At 51.5% G+C, this 17,697-nt stretch overlaps 5 protein-coding genes across 5 annotated transcripts; 3 read left to right on the plus strand and 2 right to left on the minus strand.

The window, feature by feature from the left end:
• Positions 1–17: 17 nt before the first annotated feature.
• On the plus strand, positions 18–5,979 carry LAESUDRAFT_779842 (uncharacterized protein; the record flags this gene model as incomplete). Its single annotated transcript, XM_040913843.1, has 18 exons — positions 18–53; positions 111–155; positions 235–301; positions 353–612; positions 665–1,018; positions 1,061–1,162; positions 1,185–1,345; positions 1,396–1,725; positions 1,789–1,864; positions 1,928–2,917; positions 2,969–3,185; positions 3,240–4,442; positions 4,501–4,565; positions 4,625–4,918; positions 4,970–5,114; positions 5,165–5,240; positions 5,305–5,684; positions 5,735–5,979. 18 exons carry the CDS (start codon positions 18–20, stop codon positions 5,977–5,979), a joined length of 5,046 nt encoding a protein of 1,681 aa, XP_040763548.1.
• Positions 5,980–6,074: 95 nt separating this feature from the next.
• Positions 6,075–6,472, plus strand: LAESUDRAFT_216209 (uncharacterized protein). The gene is made up of 2 exons (XM_040901615.1): positions 6,075–6,379; positions 6,448–6,472. The coding sequence occupies exon 1, from the start codon at positions 6,156–6,158 to the stop codon at positions 6,357–6,359; it is 204 nt and encodes a 67-aa protein (XP_040763549.1). The 5' UTR covers positions 6,075–6,155; the 3' UTR covers positions 6,360–6,379; positions 6,448–6,472.
• A 588-nt stretch (positions 6,473–7,060) lies between these two features.
• Positions 7,061–9,075, minus strand: LAESUDRAFT_655090 (cytochrome P450; the record flags this gene model as incomplete). Its single annotated transcript, XM_040904532.1, has 10 exons — positions 7,061–7,275; positions 7,341–7,425; positions 7,485–7,810; positions 7,869–7,947; positions 8,007–8,157; positions 8,210–8,280; positions 8,338–8,370; positions 8,419–8,554; positions 8,608–8,797; positions 8,853–9,075. 10 exons carry the CDS (start codon positions 9,073–9,075, stop codon positions 7,061–7,063), a joined length of 1,509 nt encoding a protein of 502 aa, XP_040763550.1.
• Positions 9,076–10,568: 1,493 nt separating this feature from the next.
• LAESUDRAFT_726761 (uncharacterized protein) lies at positions 10,569–11,439 on the minus strand. The gene is made up of 3 exons (XM_040909096.1): positions 11,420–11,439; positions 11,207–11,388; positions 10,569–11,147 (listed from the first exon to the last, which is right to left on the minus strand). The coding sequence occupies exons 2-3, from the start codon at positions 11,366–11,368 to the stop codon at positions 10,593–10,595; spliced, it is 717 nt and encodes a 238-aa protein (XP_040763551.1). The 5' UTR covers positions 11,369–11,388; positions 11,420–11,439; the 3' UTR covers positions 10,569–10,592.
• Positions 11,440–13,422: 1,983 nt separating this feature from the next.
• LAESUDRAFT_655094 (MFS general substrate transporter) lies at positions 13,423–15,349 on the plus strand (the record flags this gene model as incomplete). Its single annotated transcript, XM_040904533.1, has 10 exons — positions 13,423–13,592; positions 13,647–13,764; positions 13,815–13,915; positions 13,970–14,151; positions 14,189–14,417; positions 14,469–14,503; positions 14,555–14,616; positions 14,669–14,861; positions 14,910–14,967; positions 15,028–15,349. The coding sequence occupies 10 exons, from the start codon at positions 13,423–13,425 to the stop codon at positions 15,347–15,349; spliced, it is 1,470 nt and encodes a 489-aa protein (XP_040763552.1).
• Positions 15,350–17,697: the final 2,348 nt, after the last annotated feature.

Raw genomic sequence — 17,697 nt, forward strand, 5'->3', positions numbered from 1 at the left:
CGTTAAGACCGGATACCATGAGTTCCCTCACATTTCTGGTAACGGAGCTGCAGGTGCGTCGGATTTCGCGGGGCACATACTGTACATTTAACCGGGTCCCTTTTGTCTAGTCGCTCGCTAGTGAGACGCGCCGGAAGCACCCCGACGTCCGCGAGGTATTTATCTGATTCACTGCTGCGACTTCCGACTGTAGATCGCGTCCACGTTGCTGATTACATCTTGGACTTAGTTCAGGCTGCAGAGAAATCCCTTGCTATCCTACGCTCATCACCAGAACAGGCCACTATCCATTTAGCGTCAGGTATGATGCTAGTTTCGCCGGAGGCAGGGTGATCTCATTTCTCGTTGATAGATGGACCTCAATCCGACGATCTCCTCCGTCCCGTCTTCATGGGATGCGCCACAAAGAATGCCAAAGTCGTCGCTATTTCCCTAGGGTCGCTTCAACGCCTCATTGCGCTGAAGGCGGTACCGCAGAGCACCGTACCGCTCATCGTCACTACTATGAACGACTGCGTGAACCAGGGAGTCGACATACAGCTGCGCATACTACAAACCCTCCTCTCGCTCATCACCAATTTCCTGGCTGTTCATAGCGAACTACTGGGTGACGTGTGTACCCGCGAAATGCGGAAGCATAGACACAACTGACAAGTCAACGTAGGCTCTCCTGCTATGCTTCAAGCTCCAGGAATCGCGCATAGCGGTCGTGACGTCAACCGCTGCCGCGACTCTCCGACAATTGGTTATGTTTGTCGTGGACAAAGTCGTGGACGAAGACCACCGAGACGAGGTTGAAGTCAGCTCAATGACGGAGACTACTCTTCCGAATGGCAAGACCAAGGCTCTCGGCCCATCTGCTCTCGATGCCTTTGCTGTATTCCAGGACCTGTGCTTGCTAGCGGACGCTGAACATCCGCACTTTTTGAAGCCGAATGTGCTACGAAAGACGTTTGCGCTGGAGCTCATCGAGAGCGTGCTGACCAACTATCACGATCTGTTTCGAAAGATATTTGTTGTGCGATTTCTTATAGAGAAGCAGTGATTTAAATCCTTGCAGCATGACGAGCTTCTACAATTCCTACAGCACCATCTTTCTCTTTTACTGCTCAAAGCTCTATCGGACCGTCCAAACTTTCCCCTCACCCTGCGTGCGACGCGAGTATGTTTTCCTGCTGCCAAAGCAGTTCTCCCTCGAGCTCAAGAGTGAGTCCGAGGTCTTCCTCATGCTGCTCATCAGGATTGTGAGTGCAGACGGGACCGATGGAGACCAGATCGATCACGCTCACCCACATGGGCCGCGTCCTTTGTGGATGCGTGTACTCTCAATGGAGGTGATGAGAGGGTGAGTTGACTGCCCAGGTAATCGACTACTGATGCTCAACTGTCTCGTAGACTTTGCAGTGATGCCGAGCTGATGCGTAAGATCTGGGAACGTTACGACGCAGAGGCTGAGGGCTCGAAAATCTTCACATCCCTCGTCACAGCCCTGAAGCGCCTCGTGACCGAGAAGCCCGACCTTCTTGGAGTGTGCACAGAGATGTACGGTGTCGGCGTGCCTACAGGCAGTGGGTCAAGTTCAGATCTTAGTGCATATGGCTTGGATGTTGGGGGTGTGGCTGGAATGGTGGCAAATGCTGCGAGCGCTACGGTATCAGATGTTGCAAGCATGATGGGCTCTGAGGTTGGGCTCAGTATGCAAGAATCAGCGATGAAGCTGCAATGGTGGGTTGTGCGAGTAAGCAACGACCTATTGAGCGGGGACTAATGTGGCATAAAACGTTACAGCATCGATCAACTTGACAAAGCGGATTCCCCGGGGATCCCAGAACCGTACATCTATCTGCTCGGAGTTCAGTGTCTCGTCGCACTTTGCGAGGGTTTCTCGGCGTTCACAAGGCCTCTGTAAAACACGATTATGCTTCAGCGTCCCCGCGCTGCAGGAGAGCCTGTCATGCGTGCACCCCCTGCGCTGAACATTGACGCAATTCCCACCGAGGAACCATACGCGAAACCACTTCGCACCGTCCACGACATGGTAGAGAGCGGATGGCCTGCACTTCTTGCAGCGCTCTCCTTCCTGATCTCGACCAATCTCTCCGACGAACTCTTCGTAGACGTCCTAGCAAGCTACCAAGCGCTCACTACGGTCTCAGGCATGCTCGGGCTTTCTACACCTCGCGACGCCTTCTTCACGAGTCTCGCACATCTGGCGATCCCCATCGGGGTCTTGTCGAGCCTAGACGCTTACCCGCACCTTTCAATACATGGCGATCCCATCACTCCTCGGAGCACTGCCAGTACATTCTCAGAGAATCTTGGCCTCGCTCTTACAGGATCTGCACCTTCGACACCTCCAGGATTCTCCGAGCGCAACATGGCTTGCCTTAAGGTACTCGTTAGCAGCGCGCTGTTCCTTGCTGGTAGTCTGGGCGATAGCTGGCTGAACATATTGGAAGTGCTTCAAAACGCGGATGATGTCCTGTCGGTGAAGGGTGGTCGTCCATCTGCGTCGAAACGTGCCACTATCGGACCAGGGTCTGGCGTGTTGCCCGTGGCCCGCACAGGCTCATTAGGTAGTTCACAATCGCCATCGGCTGGCGGTTCAGGTGGCAGTCAGGGCCAAGTGCAACCCACTCACCCACTTTTGGCTGATCTGGATCCGGAGAGCATGCAGCATGCGATTCAGCGCCTTTTTGATGCGTCGAAGAATCTCGATGATGATGCGTTCCGGGACTTTGTCAATGCTCTTTGCAAACTCAGCGCAGCAATGGTTGAGATGCAATCGTCGAACAACGAAACGTTGGTTCGTGACTCTGAATCAGTAGATGATGTGGCGAGCAGTCCTACTTTGTCTCCACCTTCCGACTCGGCACATCGCAGAAGGGTTAGCGGGCTCCAGATGCTCCGGACTCCGGTAATTACTCTTTCATGCGCGAGTGACGTGTACTTACTTGGTTATTTATAGCTCTCTGGCGACTTTGGGATCAGCAAACTGGGCGGAATAGCTACTCTAAACATTCATCGCCTCATCTATAGATCCCCCGAGGTCGCCTGGGATCCTATCACCGAACATCTCTTATCTGTCATTCTTAATCATACTGCCCCTGGTTCTGTGCGCGTCCAAGCTGCCCGTGTTCTCGATGACATACTCGTCGTGGTTCCCAGAAATCTGTCTACCACCGGTGACCTGCAGCCCAAAGTACAATGACGCGTATTGGACGTACTTGCTCAACAAGTGATATCGGACGGGATCGCGATGAACAGTTCGACCATCGAGGTGCGCCGGATGGGATTTGAGACTCTTCACCAGATCCTCCAGGCGTCTGGACATACGCTCGTCATAGGATGGGAAACCATTTTCGAGATGCTGAGCAGTGTCTGCAGGCCCGCGTTTCCCTCATCATTATCTGTGGAGACTGTAGTAGGTGCATCATCAAAGGCTGAGCCTTCAAAGACAATCCCACAGCCACTCACGTACACAAGCGAGAAGGGATACAACACGCTAGTCAAGATCGCCTTTCAATCGCTGACTTTGGTTTGTGATTCTCTGACATCACTTTCACCTGAGCATCTCCGGCTATGCATCAGCACTCTTGGCCAGTTCGGTCGACAGGCAGATACCAACATCGCTCTCACCGCTGCGGAGAGCTTGCTTTGGGGTGTGTCGGACTCGATACAGGCCAAGCGCAAAGACTCGGACAAGGAGCCGGAGTATAGTGAATTGTGGATGTTCCTCTTGACGGAGATCCTAGGCTTATGCACGGATGCCCGACCCGAAGTGCGCGTTGGCGCTAATCAGACATTGTTCCGTACGCTTCAGCTCTACGGAGCCACGCTCAGCCTAGAGACATGGGACGCATGCATATGGAAGATCACGTTTCCGCTCCTCGACGCAATCACGGCTGGCGTGCGACAAGCCACATCTGGCGAACCGGCGCACTTGGGACCCATACCAGCTGATCAACAGTGGGACGAGTCGAAGATCCTCGCATTGCAGTCCATCGGCTCCATATTCCACGAGTTCCTCGTCTCCAAGATCATGCCACTGGCGTCATTCGCTGATGCCTGGGACGTCTTCGTCAGCCGCATCCGGGATTCATGGCTGCATGACAATCGGGATGTGAGTGCCACAGCGGTGCGCTGTATGGATAAAGCGATTAGGGCCTTGGCCGACGTGAACGAAGATGCCGCAAATGCAACCGAGGCTGCATTGGACAGAGTATGGCGTGCGTGCGATGAGATGGGGGAAGCCGTTCAGATGGGCGGTTCCGAGGGGTCCGTCAATCGGTCATCGGTGAAGGAGACCTTCAGACCGTTCACTCAGGAGAGCCTGATGGCGTTTGTGGACGTCATTCGTAGCATGCGATCTGTTGCAAAGTCGGTGCACAAGCACGAATGGGCCATAGAACAGCTTGAGCGGCTGATGGCTATACTTAAAGGTGAGCTGTCTCGGGCGTTGTCCTTGTCCTTGACGTGTAGCACTAAGCTCATGTGCAGGCGTCCTCACGTATCCGGATTCGCAGGACTTCAGACCTGATGTGGACGCACTCAGCCCGGTCCAGGTATGTGCTTCTGACGGCAGTCATTCCGGAAGGTAAACAATATATAACTGTATCAACAGGGAGCAGTCTTGGAGGTCATCGATACCATCGACCTCAATGTACCAGGAGCCTCATCTCTCGTCCTACGCGACCTATCAGAATATGTGACCCTGCCCTTCCTTGCAGCGTTCGACATCCCAGAGCCAAAGCCCTCATCGGTTCCGGCTCGCTCAGCTCAGCTGCGCATGGGTCCTAAACAGGTCACGTACATCGGGCTATCGAAGAAGGTCATGCCGATGCTCGTCGATCTGTTCATGCGATTCAAGGACCAGGCCACTTTGTATGTCGATGGGACTCTTGAAAGGATTTTCTCGGTGCGTCCGGCGGTGGATCTCGTGCCAGAGATTGCTTAATTTTGCTTGCAGGCTTACGGCATACCGATCAAGATGAAATATGAGTGCCCTGCGCCGTCAAAGTTTGGTAAAGATCCTCCGCTATGGAAGACAGCCACGACTAGCTTCCTCAAGATCGTCAAAGAATGTGGACCACAGATGCAAGCCCTCGGAGAAAGTGAGCATCGGTTTCATACACTTCGCTCCGTGGCTGACATCCGTGAGCAGGCATCCCCGATGACAGAAGAGAAGCTATATGGCGGCAAATCGTTGACACCTTCAGAGGAGGCATCTTAGCCGACTGGTGAGCCGCGTCACTGACGAGATCCTCACGTTTCAGCTAACGATCGATCGAAACCATCCTTCAGCTCTCCCGCCGACAGCTTCCCGCTTGACGTCCAAGAAGAAGAAGAGAACTTTGACCTCGCCCTGCTCGCCGCGCTCGAGATCGACGTGATCTCGTATCTCGGGGAAGCCTGCATCCCGGACTACCTTATTCTGCAGCTCGCGCGGATCCTGCACCAGGGCAGCCGGCTGCGCGATGAAGACAACTACCTCCCGCCCTCACCAAAATCGATCTCGGAAGGCTTGGGCAAGCGGCTGTCGCAGGAGTTTGAAACGATAGAGCGGTTCGGAGACCCCGAGCTCGCGGTGGGGAGCACCGAGGCTGGGCGGGCACTTCCGCGCGAACGGTTCTCGTATTGGTGTTTCGACTTGCTGTTCCTCATATGCTCTGATACAGCCAAAGGTGTACGCCTGATGCTTGCACGGTCACTTCATCCAGAACGTCGTCATCAGAACTGCTGCTGTGCTCGTTCTACGAGGCCGCTACGAATCGGCGCTTCTTATTGTCCATCAATTGCCACGAAGGTGACTTACATCATGTATCTGACTTCGGTAGCGGTGCCCCTGCTGCTCTCGCTTGTAGCCATAGTCGTGTACAAAACGTCGTACCCACGTCTTCCGCTTCTTCCTGGTCAGAAGCCCACTTTTTGGGTCGGCAATTGATGCTCGTCAGCTTCCAGCCACCAAGCCTTAGTTGACGCATGTGAAATGGGCGCAAGAATATGGTATGCGACCGCGAAACCCCTTAACGTAGATTCCACTCACCTCGGACAGATTCCTCTTGTGTACTTCCATATCTACGGCCGGAAGATACCATCCTGTATTCATTGCAGACAACTCTCGATTTGCTCGACAAACCGCTCGGCTGTCTACTATGACCGGCCGATGGCATGCTGTACATGAAGCTTCCGGAAGGAAGCTTGCTGTATGCAGCATATCAGTAAACCATCCTCGGCTCAAGAAATATCGTAGACCGCTGCAGACGGGTCTAATCCCGCGTGCTGTACACAGCTATCGCCCAATGCAAGAAGGAGAGGTGCATGCGCTCGTGCGCCAGCTTGCGAAGTCGCCCGAATAGTTCATTTCTCACGTTAGGAGGTCAGCTAACGAAACCATGTCAATAGAGCGAAATTTGGCCCGTCACTGATGCACACAACACTTGCTAGAAATGCGGCAGACCCGAACCGGTTTCAGGATCAAAGGTCATTTCGGCATCTTCCTGCGAACATTTGCGAATCAACAAATAGATAAGGCGGGCATTTGATTGCACAGCATACAGTGGCGCCACTCACTGGGTGGTGAACCAAATACTTTTTTCGGTGGACATTTCCAGGCCTTCGCAGATGGACGACCGATACATAGATCCGCGATGTCTGCTAATGTCATTACTTTATCACTTTCTACCAACTCATGATAGTGATGTTCTGCGTGGCCCTGGAGTTTACATACTACGCGGTTAGCGTAGTCGTGGTAAATTGTGCTGTAGAAAAGACTCCGCCGTTCTATAAGCATGTGGCCCTCATAGTAATAGGGAAAGTTGTTGGAGCAACTTCTCGCTATATGCATCATGTAATTGAATATTTTGTTATGTTGGTAAGACCCATCATACTTGCTCCTTGATCCAAACAGTATTTCTATGCATTTTGGGTATACATACATCGATGAGATTTAGAAATTGAACAAACTTGAACATGGTATGGACTGTCGCCGAAGGTGATGCCTTCACACCGAAGATTTGAGGTTTGCAACTGGAGGTGACCGATTGCGTTCCATGCGACTCTATTCCTCTATCTTCAGCCTCAACTCAGACCGACGCACAGCCCTGACCATGAGCGGCTTCTGGAGTATCGTCGTACGCATGTTGAGGATGCCATCGCGGTATGCCTGTACGTCGAATCCCGCAGCAAGCTCCATGTCGTAGTTCAAGACGAGTCTAGCGAGCACGAGCCTCATTTCCTGGTATGCAAATGCTTTCCCGATGCATGCGTGCGGTCCTGCATGGATAGTCAAATTGAGCTTGCATTGTAGAAAATTGAAATGCATCAAGCGTTCGACATACCGGATGAGAAGGAAAATAAAGCCGTCTTCTCCGTCTTTGAACCAGGCCCGAGGCCCTCAGGCAGCCATCGTTCGGGCCGGAAACCCTAAATCACCACGCATCTCGGCATCATCGGCATATCTGAACTTTCGCGTGTTGGCTCACCAACGGGTCGGGCCAATAATTCTCTGGGCTCATTTGTTGTGAATAAGCAGCAATCGCAACGATTGTCCCCTCTGGTATGTGCCTCCCTTCAAGTACGAAACCTCCGGTAGGCACGATACGCGGCACGAAGAAGGACGATCCGAGGCGGAGTGCCTCGGTGATTACTGCGTTCAGGAACGCGAGACTTGCCAGCGTCCCATGGTCAAGGTGGTCCATCGGGTTAGCGAAAACATTATCGAGCTCTGCACGTAGCATGGTGTAGTATTCCGGGCGCGACAACAGAAAGTAGAAAATGTGGGCCAATGTGGTCGACGTATTGTCAGAGCCTGTGATGAAACTAAAAACCCGCTGCGATGATGACACAATTAGAAGCATGGTGCTCACCTCCTTGAATGGCTATAATAGCCTCGACCTTGAGGTCCTCGTGTGGGATCTTATCTCCAGTCACGGAATCCCCCGCCAACTGTGGCATTTGTATGATCAGCAGGAGCATACAGCGACAGAAATCCATCGAGAACAAACCAAGTACGAGCTGAGATCGCGTATTGTCACATTGTCATCGGTTTCGATTCGCCTCTGCATGAACTGCGCAGCCACATCCCGCAGACGCGTGAGGGATCGGCCCACAGGGAGGTGCCAGATAATGTCCATGAGCCAGGGGGACTGTCCAATGCTACTACATTGTAAGTCACTGATACATACGACAGACGAGGGTGATATTGCACCTGTCCACGTAGCTCACCGCTAACCTGCCGCCATGAACGAGATGTTCCGGATCGCCGCGCCTCATGAGCTCCTACATGTGGATCTAGATTCAACTATCTCTGAATGTTGTATGAATGCTGCGACTGACTAGATCATTAGATCCACCGAAAACTATTTCACCCTGTTGAGCGGTCAGGCCAGACCCTACGGAAGTCCAGATTGCACGTACCATCACGTCATATGCCCAATGGCACAAACACTCTGCAAGGTCGACCGTTCCCTCCTTGCTCCTGGCCTGCCTCTTCTCGATGCATTCCAGAATCTGTGACGCCCGCCGCTCCAGCACGGGGAAGAAGTTCGAAACCCTTCAATTACCAGTATCAGATACTTAGCATGAGGAGATGCCGGGTTCGCTCACGCTGCGCTAGTGAATGCTGATGACCAGATTCGCTTGCGGTCACTATGGATTTTCTCCGTGTCCTGCTTAAAGAAGAGGGCGACGGCGCGATTATGCCCGGGAAAAAGGTATGAGTCGCTCTTCGCCATGTGCATGTGTGCGCTGTAAATAATGTTCGCGGAGAGCGTGTTGATGGAGAGCGTGTTCGGGCCTGGAAGATAGTAGCTTTCGCAAGGATGAACTATGCTAAACATGATGGGACACACCTATCCGGACGAATGGGCCGTACACGCGATGCAGTTCGTCGAGGACGTGGTGGTGCTTTCCCTTGAATAACACGTAAGTGAGACATAGGTTGCTAACATGCCATAGTCGCGGTCCGGGATATGATGCAAGGGGATGCAAGGGCGACAAGCGGTACACCACTACACTGAGCAAAGCGGAGGCCATATACAGGCACACGACAGAAGCGGTATGTATCAGCGCCATGTGGGCGGATGCGACTCGCAAGTTGATTCCATAGAGAAACACAAAAGTTATGCATAGCGCTGCGGCGGCATAGTCACCACGGACGGAGCGGCGATTCAAAATTGCCCATGTTCCCTGCGCGCACTTGTGAGTGACGCATGCATTTGGTGGGCTAGCAGAGTTGGTACGCACCACACCTGCGAAAGCAACCACGACCTTCGCGTAAGAGCCAGAGAGAGATGAGGTTGGTAGACCCATTCGCTTGGAATCTGACCGAGTGTGAGGATAATGAGAGAGAGATTGCTTTAGTACTCCAATCACAACCTGCCAGTGGTGTCACGAGGGCGTCCAATATTCAGTTTACGCACTTAGAGTCCAGATGCATTATAGGAATGGTATGTCACGCAATAGTTCTGACTGCCGGCGTGTACAAGCGCGCACAAGCCTCAGGACAAGCACAGATGAGATCGAAGCTAGCAGCTCATCCTGGATAACAATCTTTTGTCCCAGACATCCGCAACAGTCCCAGGGCTGGTTCCATCAGAGCGGATGTTGAGGAGAACTGGAAAAATACCTGATCATCACTAATAGAGCGCTCACCGTGACGCAGATGCAGTCCCTCAACTAGAGACGGATACAAATAATTCTTGATCATGTTCTTTGACTCGGTTATCACAGGATTTTGAAATCTGGAATTGGGCTGCGCCGCGTGCCGCAGATTTATCAGTGACAAGTGTGATACAGCGGCATAGGAATAACAGATGATCGATGAGTACTGCGTGAGCATCAGATATCAGATGCCAGACTGTGCCAGACAGACCGCACACATCATGCCTTACCTGAACGGAAAACAACGAACAGCAAACTGTTGAGGAGGATACGGCCTGGCATGTTGGATGTTGAGCCGAACAATAATGTCACGATGAACGCGCGCCGGAGCTTGGCAAAATGCCGTGATAGCTGGAGATAGCGCGTGGCAATTCTACTACTAGTGACAGATTCCTGATGCAAACACGAGAGAGATGCAGCAAATTTGCTCGCCTCGTTCACATCATCGTTCAATTTCAATTGAGTGAGCCAACTAGGAGGTGCTGGGAAATTCTGATAGTACCATCTCTCTAGCATCGTGAGCTCGGTCGCATCTGCAAGTCAAGATTGTGCTATTATTGCTATCAGCGGCTATATTGTGATATATTCACCCTGTTAGTGAATTTTAGCACAACCAAGGCGACAAATACCACTGGTGCCGGTGTGGGATCCAGTGGCTGCCTGAGAAAAGGAAAAGCGCCTCAACATGTTGCGAAATACCCCGCGCCCCGGGCCTGGTTTTCAACCTGATCTTAGTCATATGAGAATTTATCATGTCAACATTGGGTAGCAGAAAATTGCGAAGGCCAGGATAAGCAGGTAGATAGGTACATCTGTCTAATGTTCACTGTTAACAAGGGCAGCACCTACGACAAGCGCATGAGAGAAAAATCAACAGAGTCCAGAATCGCACTCCACAATGCACATATCTAATTTGCACCATCGACATATCAGTAAATACCAGGAATCATACTACGTGGAACTCGCTCGCGGTACTCTAACCACTCCTTCCCAATGGCAGTCTCCAACAGCTTGTCCTCTACTCTGCCTCTTTTGACGACCGACAGCATGGCGAACACGTAAACTACATACAAGCCATGCACGAACCACCGGGCTGGTGTCAGCATCAGCCCGCACTCGTCGATATATCCGCTCGGAGTGCGGAATGCGCTGTACGTCCCCCAAAAGAGAAGCCACACCGCGGTGTAGCTCGGGTGGCGTACGTGTTTATATGGCCCGGACGTGATGAGAGTGTGTCTTGGCTTGAGAGTAACGAGGTAGGTGAACTGCGAGCCGAGCGTAGTGTAGCACCACAGGCGGAGGAATGACCCGAACATGATCATGAAGAAGCCGGAGAGGAACGCTGGAGAAAGCGAGGCGAGAGTCTCGAGGCGCGGCGCAGGGCTCGGGCAAAGGTGAGAAAGCACGAGCTGCCCATGAGGGTAATCCACAGAAAGGGAGAGCATGACCGCGATGTGAGCGATGCTGACCGATGCAACGGTGACCTGGAGTGCGGAGAGTGTATGTCAGTAGGATATGCTATATCTGTATCATAGTACACTACCTTCTCGAGGCCGATTAAGAACATCACGACACGTTCAAACAGCTCTCCTCTGTACACCTTGTCCCCTTTCGAGGACGGAGGGTAGGGCGGGGTGAAGCTGACATAGTGCGCAAGCACTGCGACGATCAATAGCCCGGACTTGACAATTGCTGTTGCGAGCATGGCGCATGGACAACGGGGTAAGGAACTATGGCAGTTGCGGAGATCTATATTGATGGTGTTTTGTAGAAGTAAATTTCGTTGAGTTCCGAAAAGGCCGGATGGAAGGGCTACCTGACACACCTGAGACTTCTTATGTTATTTCTAGGACTGCTATAGTGGCATGTGCGAGTATCTCGAACTATGTCGCATATTTGACACATTCTCACTCGGCTGCTACGGACCCATTTGTGACACAGGGTGATTCCGATCTATGTATATCGGATACGTCGAAGCACGTACGTTGTGCGAGACACTTGATCACAACCACTTTTGTTCAGTTGGGAGAGTCGGGGTAGCTCTAGCCTCTACTCGAAGGTAAAGATGGGTGCCCTTTCGGTAGCCAAATGCATTGCTTAGAACTCTAGCAATATAAATCTGACTCCACCGCGCATAGCGCGGTATACAAATAGAAATGTACAAACAAAATATATAGATATATAAATCTGACTTGCCGGTTCCGCTTACTGATGCATGTTGGCAGGTAGCCAATTGAAGCTAGATAAGATGGAAAACTTTCAAACAATCTTGAGAACTCCCTAATAGTAGATCCACCTCGTCAAAAGAAACGTATCGGATGGATGAGAAACTGGAGTATTTCACCTTGCCTGAGTTACCTTGCACAAAGGGGGTGCACCGTTAACGCGAGTTGTCAGTTCGCAGTACCAGGCTAGACACACAGTCGAAAGAACAGATGCTACCAAAGTCAGCATACAATTCTCAGCCGGCGCTTGAGCAGGTGAGGATTGCGCCACCTCCAGTTATTTATTTGAGTTAGTTAGTTATGTTAATTTCTGCAATGGAGGACCGAGTAGCGCCACTGGATCCGAGGCTGAAAGTTCGTAAAATTCCGGGCACTCCGAGCTGAAAAATTGTACCCATCTTGAAGTTCGCACTGCGATGTCTGGTCCTGTCTTTCTCTTCAAGCGCCTCCGTGATGTCGGTAATTCAAATCTGGACTCTTGACGACGTCTGACTTTGAGCGGCTCAAAATCCCTCCCACCGCACCCCCTAGAAACGCCAACGCACTTCCGCTTTGGCATTCTCGGCGTGGCTCGTATGCTCTGATGACCCCAGTGATCCGATGTCGTCGTGACATACCACACTATCATACCGGTCGCTCGTCCGACCGGGTTAGCTCCGCCGTGCACGCGGTCGACTCACGTTGCGCTCTCTATGGTCAAATTGCGTCTAGAGCCGGTACGGCCCAAAATATCTGCCATCCCTGAGATTCATCATGGAAATTAGATGCTGCGTAGCATGTGGTGCCATTGTGGCGTTGCTCGCTTGTTCCCGTGTGAGCATGTCGCTTGTGGAGAGAGGCCACCTCAACTGCTCGAAGAGCTTAGATTCTTCATGAGTCTTGCCCATCAACTCGGGTGAGGCAAGTTCAACATCATCCTGGTGCATGCACATCTCCCATTAAATGGTATAGCGTTCTGGGCGCTCTGCGAGACTTCAACATATTTTGTATCAGACCCTAGGATCGGAAGCGTATCACGAGATGTTGAATCGAGGCTTTGAGGGAGGCGGACTGTAAGCTCTTTTTCCCCAGCAGGTGCAGTCTCATTACTCCGACAAAGTTTGCTTGGCCATGTATGATCTTTGGGAGACATGAGATGAATTTAGCTCAGGGGTTTCACGCAGGATGATGTTCTCTGCGAACGTAGGGCTCTCTAAACTGTTGTATCATCGTTCTTATCGGACCCTGGAACACGACTCCGCGCGCCGCAGCTCTTCCGAGAAGCGCGGGCATTTTGCAAGCGTCGACCGGAGGAATGGACGGCTTATTTATTGTCATGATGCGTGGAAACATCAAATTACCACTGGTTCCTCGGGTATCGTCTGATGGGCGTTCCATAGGTCTTCACGGTTCAGCGCTCGGCCTTTTGATACTGCAGAAGCAAACGTGCGTCCTGTCATCCTGACTTCTACGGCAAGGCGTTAGTCCATACTTGCAACGAATACATTTGTCTGACTTTATTGAGAACAGGCATTCTCTGCAACCACCGCCCGCCATGTCCGCGGTCGAAGAATTCAAACTGCAACAAGTCACGGCAGACTCGGAGCCGCCGAAGAGAGACATCCACGACGTCAGCACACAGCAACTCCTTCTCCAGAGTCCTGCGCCACCACCGGTGGAAATCCCAGATGGTGGCCTCCGTGCGTGGATGTCCATCCTCGGAGGGTGAGTCGCGATTGTTTCTGTGCGGGAGAGGGGGCTTGATCGCGCCATGATCAGGTTCATTGTGCTGTTTTGCACACTCGGATACCTCAACTCGTTTGGTGTCTACCAGGCGTACTTTACACTCGCTGGGACGTCCAGCTCGTCCAATATCAGCTGGATCGGCTCTCTGCAGGTATGTCTTCGGAAATTTCATACTGCAGTTACATTCATACATCGTCCCAGCTCTTCCTGACATTCTTTATGGGGCTGCCAGCCGGGCGACTGCTGGACAAGGGGTACTTTCGCATCACCACAATCGTTGGAAGTCTACTGTTTGTGTTCTCGTGAGTGACGAGCGTCCTGAACACTTTTGTTCTGCTCCTGACCGCGTGGTATAGGATGTTCATGCTCTCGTTGACCGATCCTCACGATTACTACCAGATCATCCTCTCACAAGGCATCGGGCTGGGACTTGGTAGTGGGCTGCTGTTAGTCCCCGCCCAGTCCGTCCAAGCTCACCACTGGAAGCGACGGCGTGCATTTGCCATCGGGATCGTGTCGACAGGCAGGTCCTCGCACTGTCGTTACATTCAATTTCATGCTGACCGGTCCTCCAGGTGCCGGTGTGGGCGGGATTGTGTACCCGATCATGCTCAACCAGCTCATACATGGCTCGGCGGGGTTCGCATGGGGCGTGCGCGCGTCGGCGTTCTTGACGCTCGGCCTGCTCGCCATCGCAAACTGTCTCATGACAACGCGGCTGCCTGGAAGGAAGGACGGGTTGGCGTCCATGGGCATGCTCAAGGCTTTCTTTGCCGACCTCGCGTATATCGCGTTGATGATTGGGTACGCCGCTGCTGCTCAGTGTGATCAGATGGGTAGGTAAGATTGTCGCAGGTTCTTCCTGACGCTCTGGGGACTGTACTATCCATGTCTGTCCTCATCCGTTCTATGCGCTGTGCTCCATTGACGGCGCCTCGCAGACTTCTACCTCCAACTATGGGTGAATCTCCACGGGCTGTCCGAGAACCTCGCATTCTACACCGTACGTGCCGTCCCCATTCAAATGCCACGTCGAACCACTGACTGCCCGACAGATTGCGATCCTCAATGCGGCCTCGATCCCGGGGCGGGTCGTGCTGAACATACTCGCGGACGACTTTGGGGTGTTCAACGTGCTGTGTCCCGTCATCTTCATAATGGGCATGCTCGTGTTCGCAATGTTCGGCGTGACGCATACTGGCTCGGTCATCGTCTTTGCGATCCTCTACGGATTCTTCAGCGGATCCTGTAAGCGCTCCCGCTATCCGCTGTGCGTACGCTGAACTGTGATCGTAGACTTCTCACTGTCCCCCGCGGCACTCACATCGCTAGCAAAGAACGTAGATGAAGTCGGGTGCGTATAGCGAGTAAGCTCGAGCCTGTGCTGCTGATCATGTCACTCTATTCTGAGCAGCGTCCGTCTCGGGGCAGCATACTTCATGGGGTCGCTCGCGTTCCTCACGGGCACGCCAATCAACGGTGCACTGCTGGGGAGCGACGATCGGTGGTACCGGCCAACCGTGTTCAGTGGCGTAAGTGGTCCCTCATGTCTAGCGGTCCTCGTGCTTATCGTGATCAGGTCGTGCTCGTCGTCGGGTCTGTGTTCACCATCATCACGCGATTCCTGTATGCACGACGCAAGGGCATGCACCGCGTCTAACGGAGCACGTCTGCATGTCCTTGGTTGCATCACTCAGCGGTCATATTGCCCTCTAAAGTACAACAATTCATGTTAATTATGGGGTCGACACGATGCCGGTTTGCCAACTGTCAACTTGCAGAGTCTTGGTGTTTAATGTTCCTAGCATAAGATGTCTGGATTGCACTGCGCACTGATATTGTAAGTTCTGGTGTGAAGCCTATCTCGCTTGTCAGGCATGGTACTCATGATGAGCCGCCTGCGTCGCCCAGGCCTGAACATTGAACGTCGGATGTTGGCCAGTGAACGCTGAGAGCACTGGATGCTGATAATTGTACAGGTTGCAACAGTACATCAGCAGCTCTGCTCGCTTAATTCGCTTGCTGTGCGAAATGGACATATTCGAGTTGCGTGATACTAGACTTGGGGGTATTGGCGCTGCGTCCGCACGCCCGGGTCCGAATGACCGGTGGATAAGCCCAACAAGTAGTTTCGAATGTCTTGAGAGCGATAGAGTAAAAATACAAAGATCGATAGTCCGCAATATACAGAAGATAGAGTATAAACAGAATATACATTTCGTCGTGATACAGAGAGGAGAAAGGATGAGATACAATAGGAATAGAGAGTGTGTATGTAGTGTTTGTTCGGATTGTTCTGTAGTGGGAAGGTAAAGCAATGAATGAAGAACGTAGAGTGAATCAAATGCGGACGTTGTCCTTTATTCCAACTTGTTCCTTTATCATCGGCTCAGGTCCCTCGATGAGTTTGGTGATGGTGAGTAGTTCAAGTTGAGCACGCCAATGTTTCCACCCATCCTTGTAGACTGCGTCACTGTTTGTGTCGCATTTGAAGCATGTGACAGTACACCCTAACATGACCAGGTGAATTCATCCGTCGTTTGCGCACAACAGTCTCGACATTCATGATGCCTAAGCACGCACACAATGGCATCCAGTGTTCGGCATGAACATCAAAGACTGAGATTATGCAGATGCAACAACGGCACCAGCAAACAGTAAGGCAAATGATCAGCGAGAAAGGAAACAGCAAGGGTACAGCACCACTGATTGAGGCTAGGTGGATGTGATGAAACGTGCTCCTCGATGAAAGTGCCGCAGTACAGAAAACGAGCGTTGAGTGCAAAAACGACTGGAACAGAAGGAAGCTCACCAGCCTCAAATACATTGCGACGCTGAACGGCGCTACCACCAAATGGACGACAACCATGATCGAAAGCAGCACACATGCGTGCGAGATGTCGGCCCTTCACACACAGTAAACTGCTGGCGGGCCAAATGGCCTAGCGGAAGACAGCAAACTACGGACGATACAATTGGTACACAGAGGATGGTGACAGCATGCACAATGAGGTTGCAAGTGAACGAGCATGCTATCTGACAATTTGCACAGCTGGAATGCTTCGAAGGACCTGCAGATTGCAACTGAAAAAGCAGCAATCACAACAGTTCCGAATGACCCTAGTCATTCGGGTTATAGCGAGCTATTGCAGAGCATGTGCTTACATTATCATGACCCTCATTTCCTGTTTCCCATGTTTGTGGCTGGATGAGCACCCCGAAAGTTTTGCTCCAGCACGAGCTTGTGGTGATTGGCACAGGGGAGACATGGTGCCATTTTCAAGCATGTAATATGCTTAGCAAATGATAATTAGATAGTCAGATTCTATTTCATTATTTGCACTGGTCGCAATTTGTGTAGCAAAATTAACATCTGAGACCATACATGGGATTGAGCAAAATCTTACAGGGCAAATTCAAACTTCGCAGAATGCGTGTAGTCACAAATATAAAAATATAATTGGCAACCTCCGCCAATCTGTTATTTTGCGAGAAGTATGAGACTCCCAAACTATGGTTTGTCATATACCACAGTTTCATTGTGGCCGCCATGTAATGTTCACTTATTATGGTTGAAGGTTGACTATCTAATTAGCATTTGTCACAGCATATAGCATGCTCGAAAATACCTCCATGTCTCCTGTGTGGTCCTTGTCAATGACTGTGTCCCTAAATGGCTGTTGTCGACTGCTCTTGTAACTTGAGGTTAATCTCCCAACAAGTTTGTATGGCCTTTCAAACCCCACTGTGGCTGAAGTGACTGAAGGTAGCCGTCACATTGCAGTGGCTTCCGACTTCATTTTGGAATGAGATGTTCTCTCATATCTTGTGAAATTCTTAGATGGTTTAGCAAGATCTAGTACACGTTAAGAGTTCTTTGTAGTTTATCAGCATTGTGAAGCATATATAGTATTATAACTCACCCAAGCACTAATGTATATATCGACCCAACTGTGTTTAAAGACTCAGTGTTACAGTGTCATGCATTCTGTCACAGTATTAGGTGGCACCTTTCTTTTTGCACCATTAAAGTCATCATTTGGCAACCACAAGTGGTTATTCAGATGCCAACCTTCACATTGGT

The sequence above is a fragment of the Laetiporus sulphureus genome (genome assembly GCF_001632365.1).
Source record: "Laetiporus sulphureus 93-53 unplaced genomic scaffold LAESUscaffold_24, whole genome shotgun sequence".
NCBI classification, from domain to species: Eukaryota; Fungi; Basidiomycota; class Agaricomycetes; order Polyporales; family Laetiporaceae; genus Laetiporus; species Laetiporus sulphureus.

Bases quoted from the DNA above. Each gene is read 5' to 3' on its own strand.
- LAESUDRAFT_726761 (XM_040909096.1), bottom strand. From the start codon at position 11,368: ATGCTCGCAACAGCAATTGTCAAGTCCGGGCTATTGATCGTCGCAGTG. The intron at 11,148-11,206 runs GTAGTGTACTAT...TCCGCACTCCAG, and splicing joins TCTTAATCGGCCTCGAGAAG to GTCACCGTTGCATCGGTCAG.
- LAESUDRAFT_216209 (XM_040901615.1), top strand. From the start codon at position 6,156: ATGACCGGCCGATGGCATGCTGTACATGAAGCTTCCGGAAGGAAGCTT.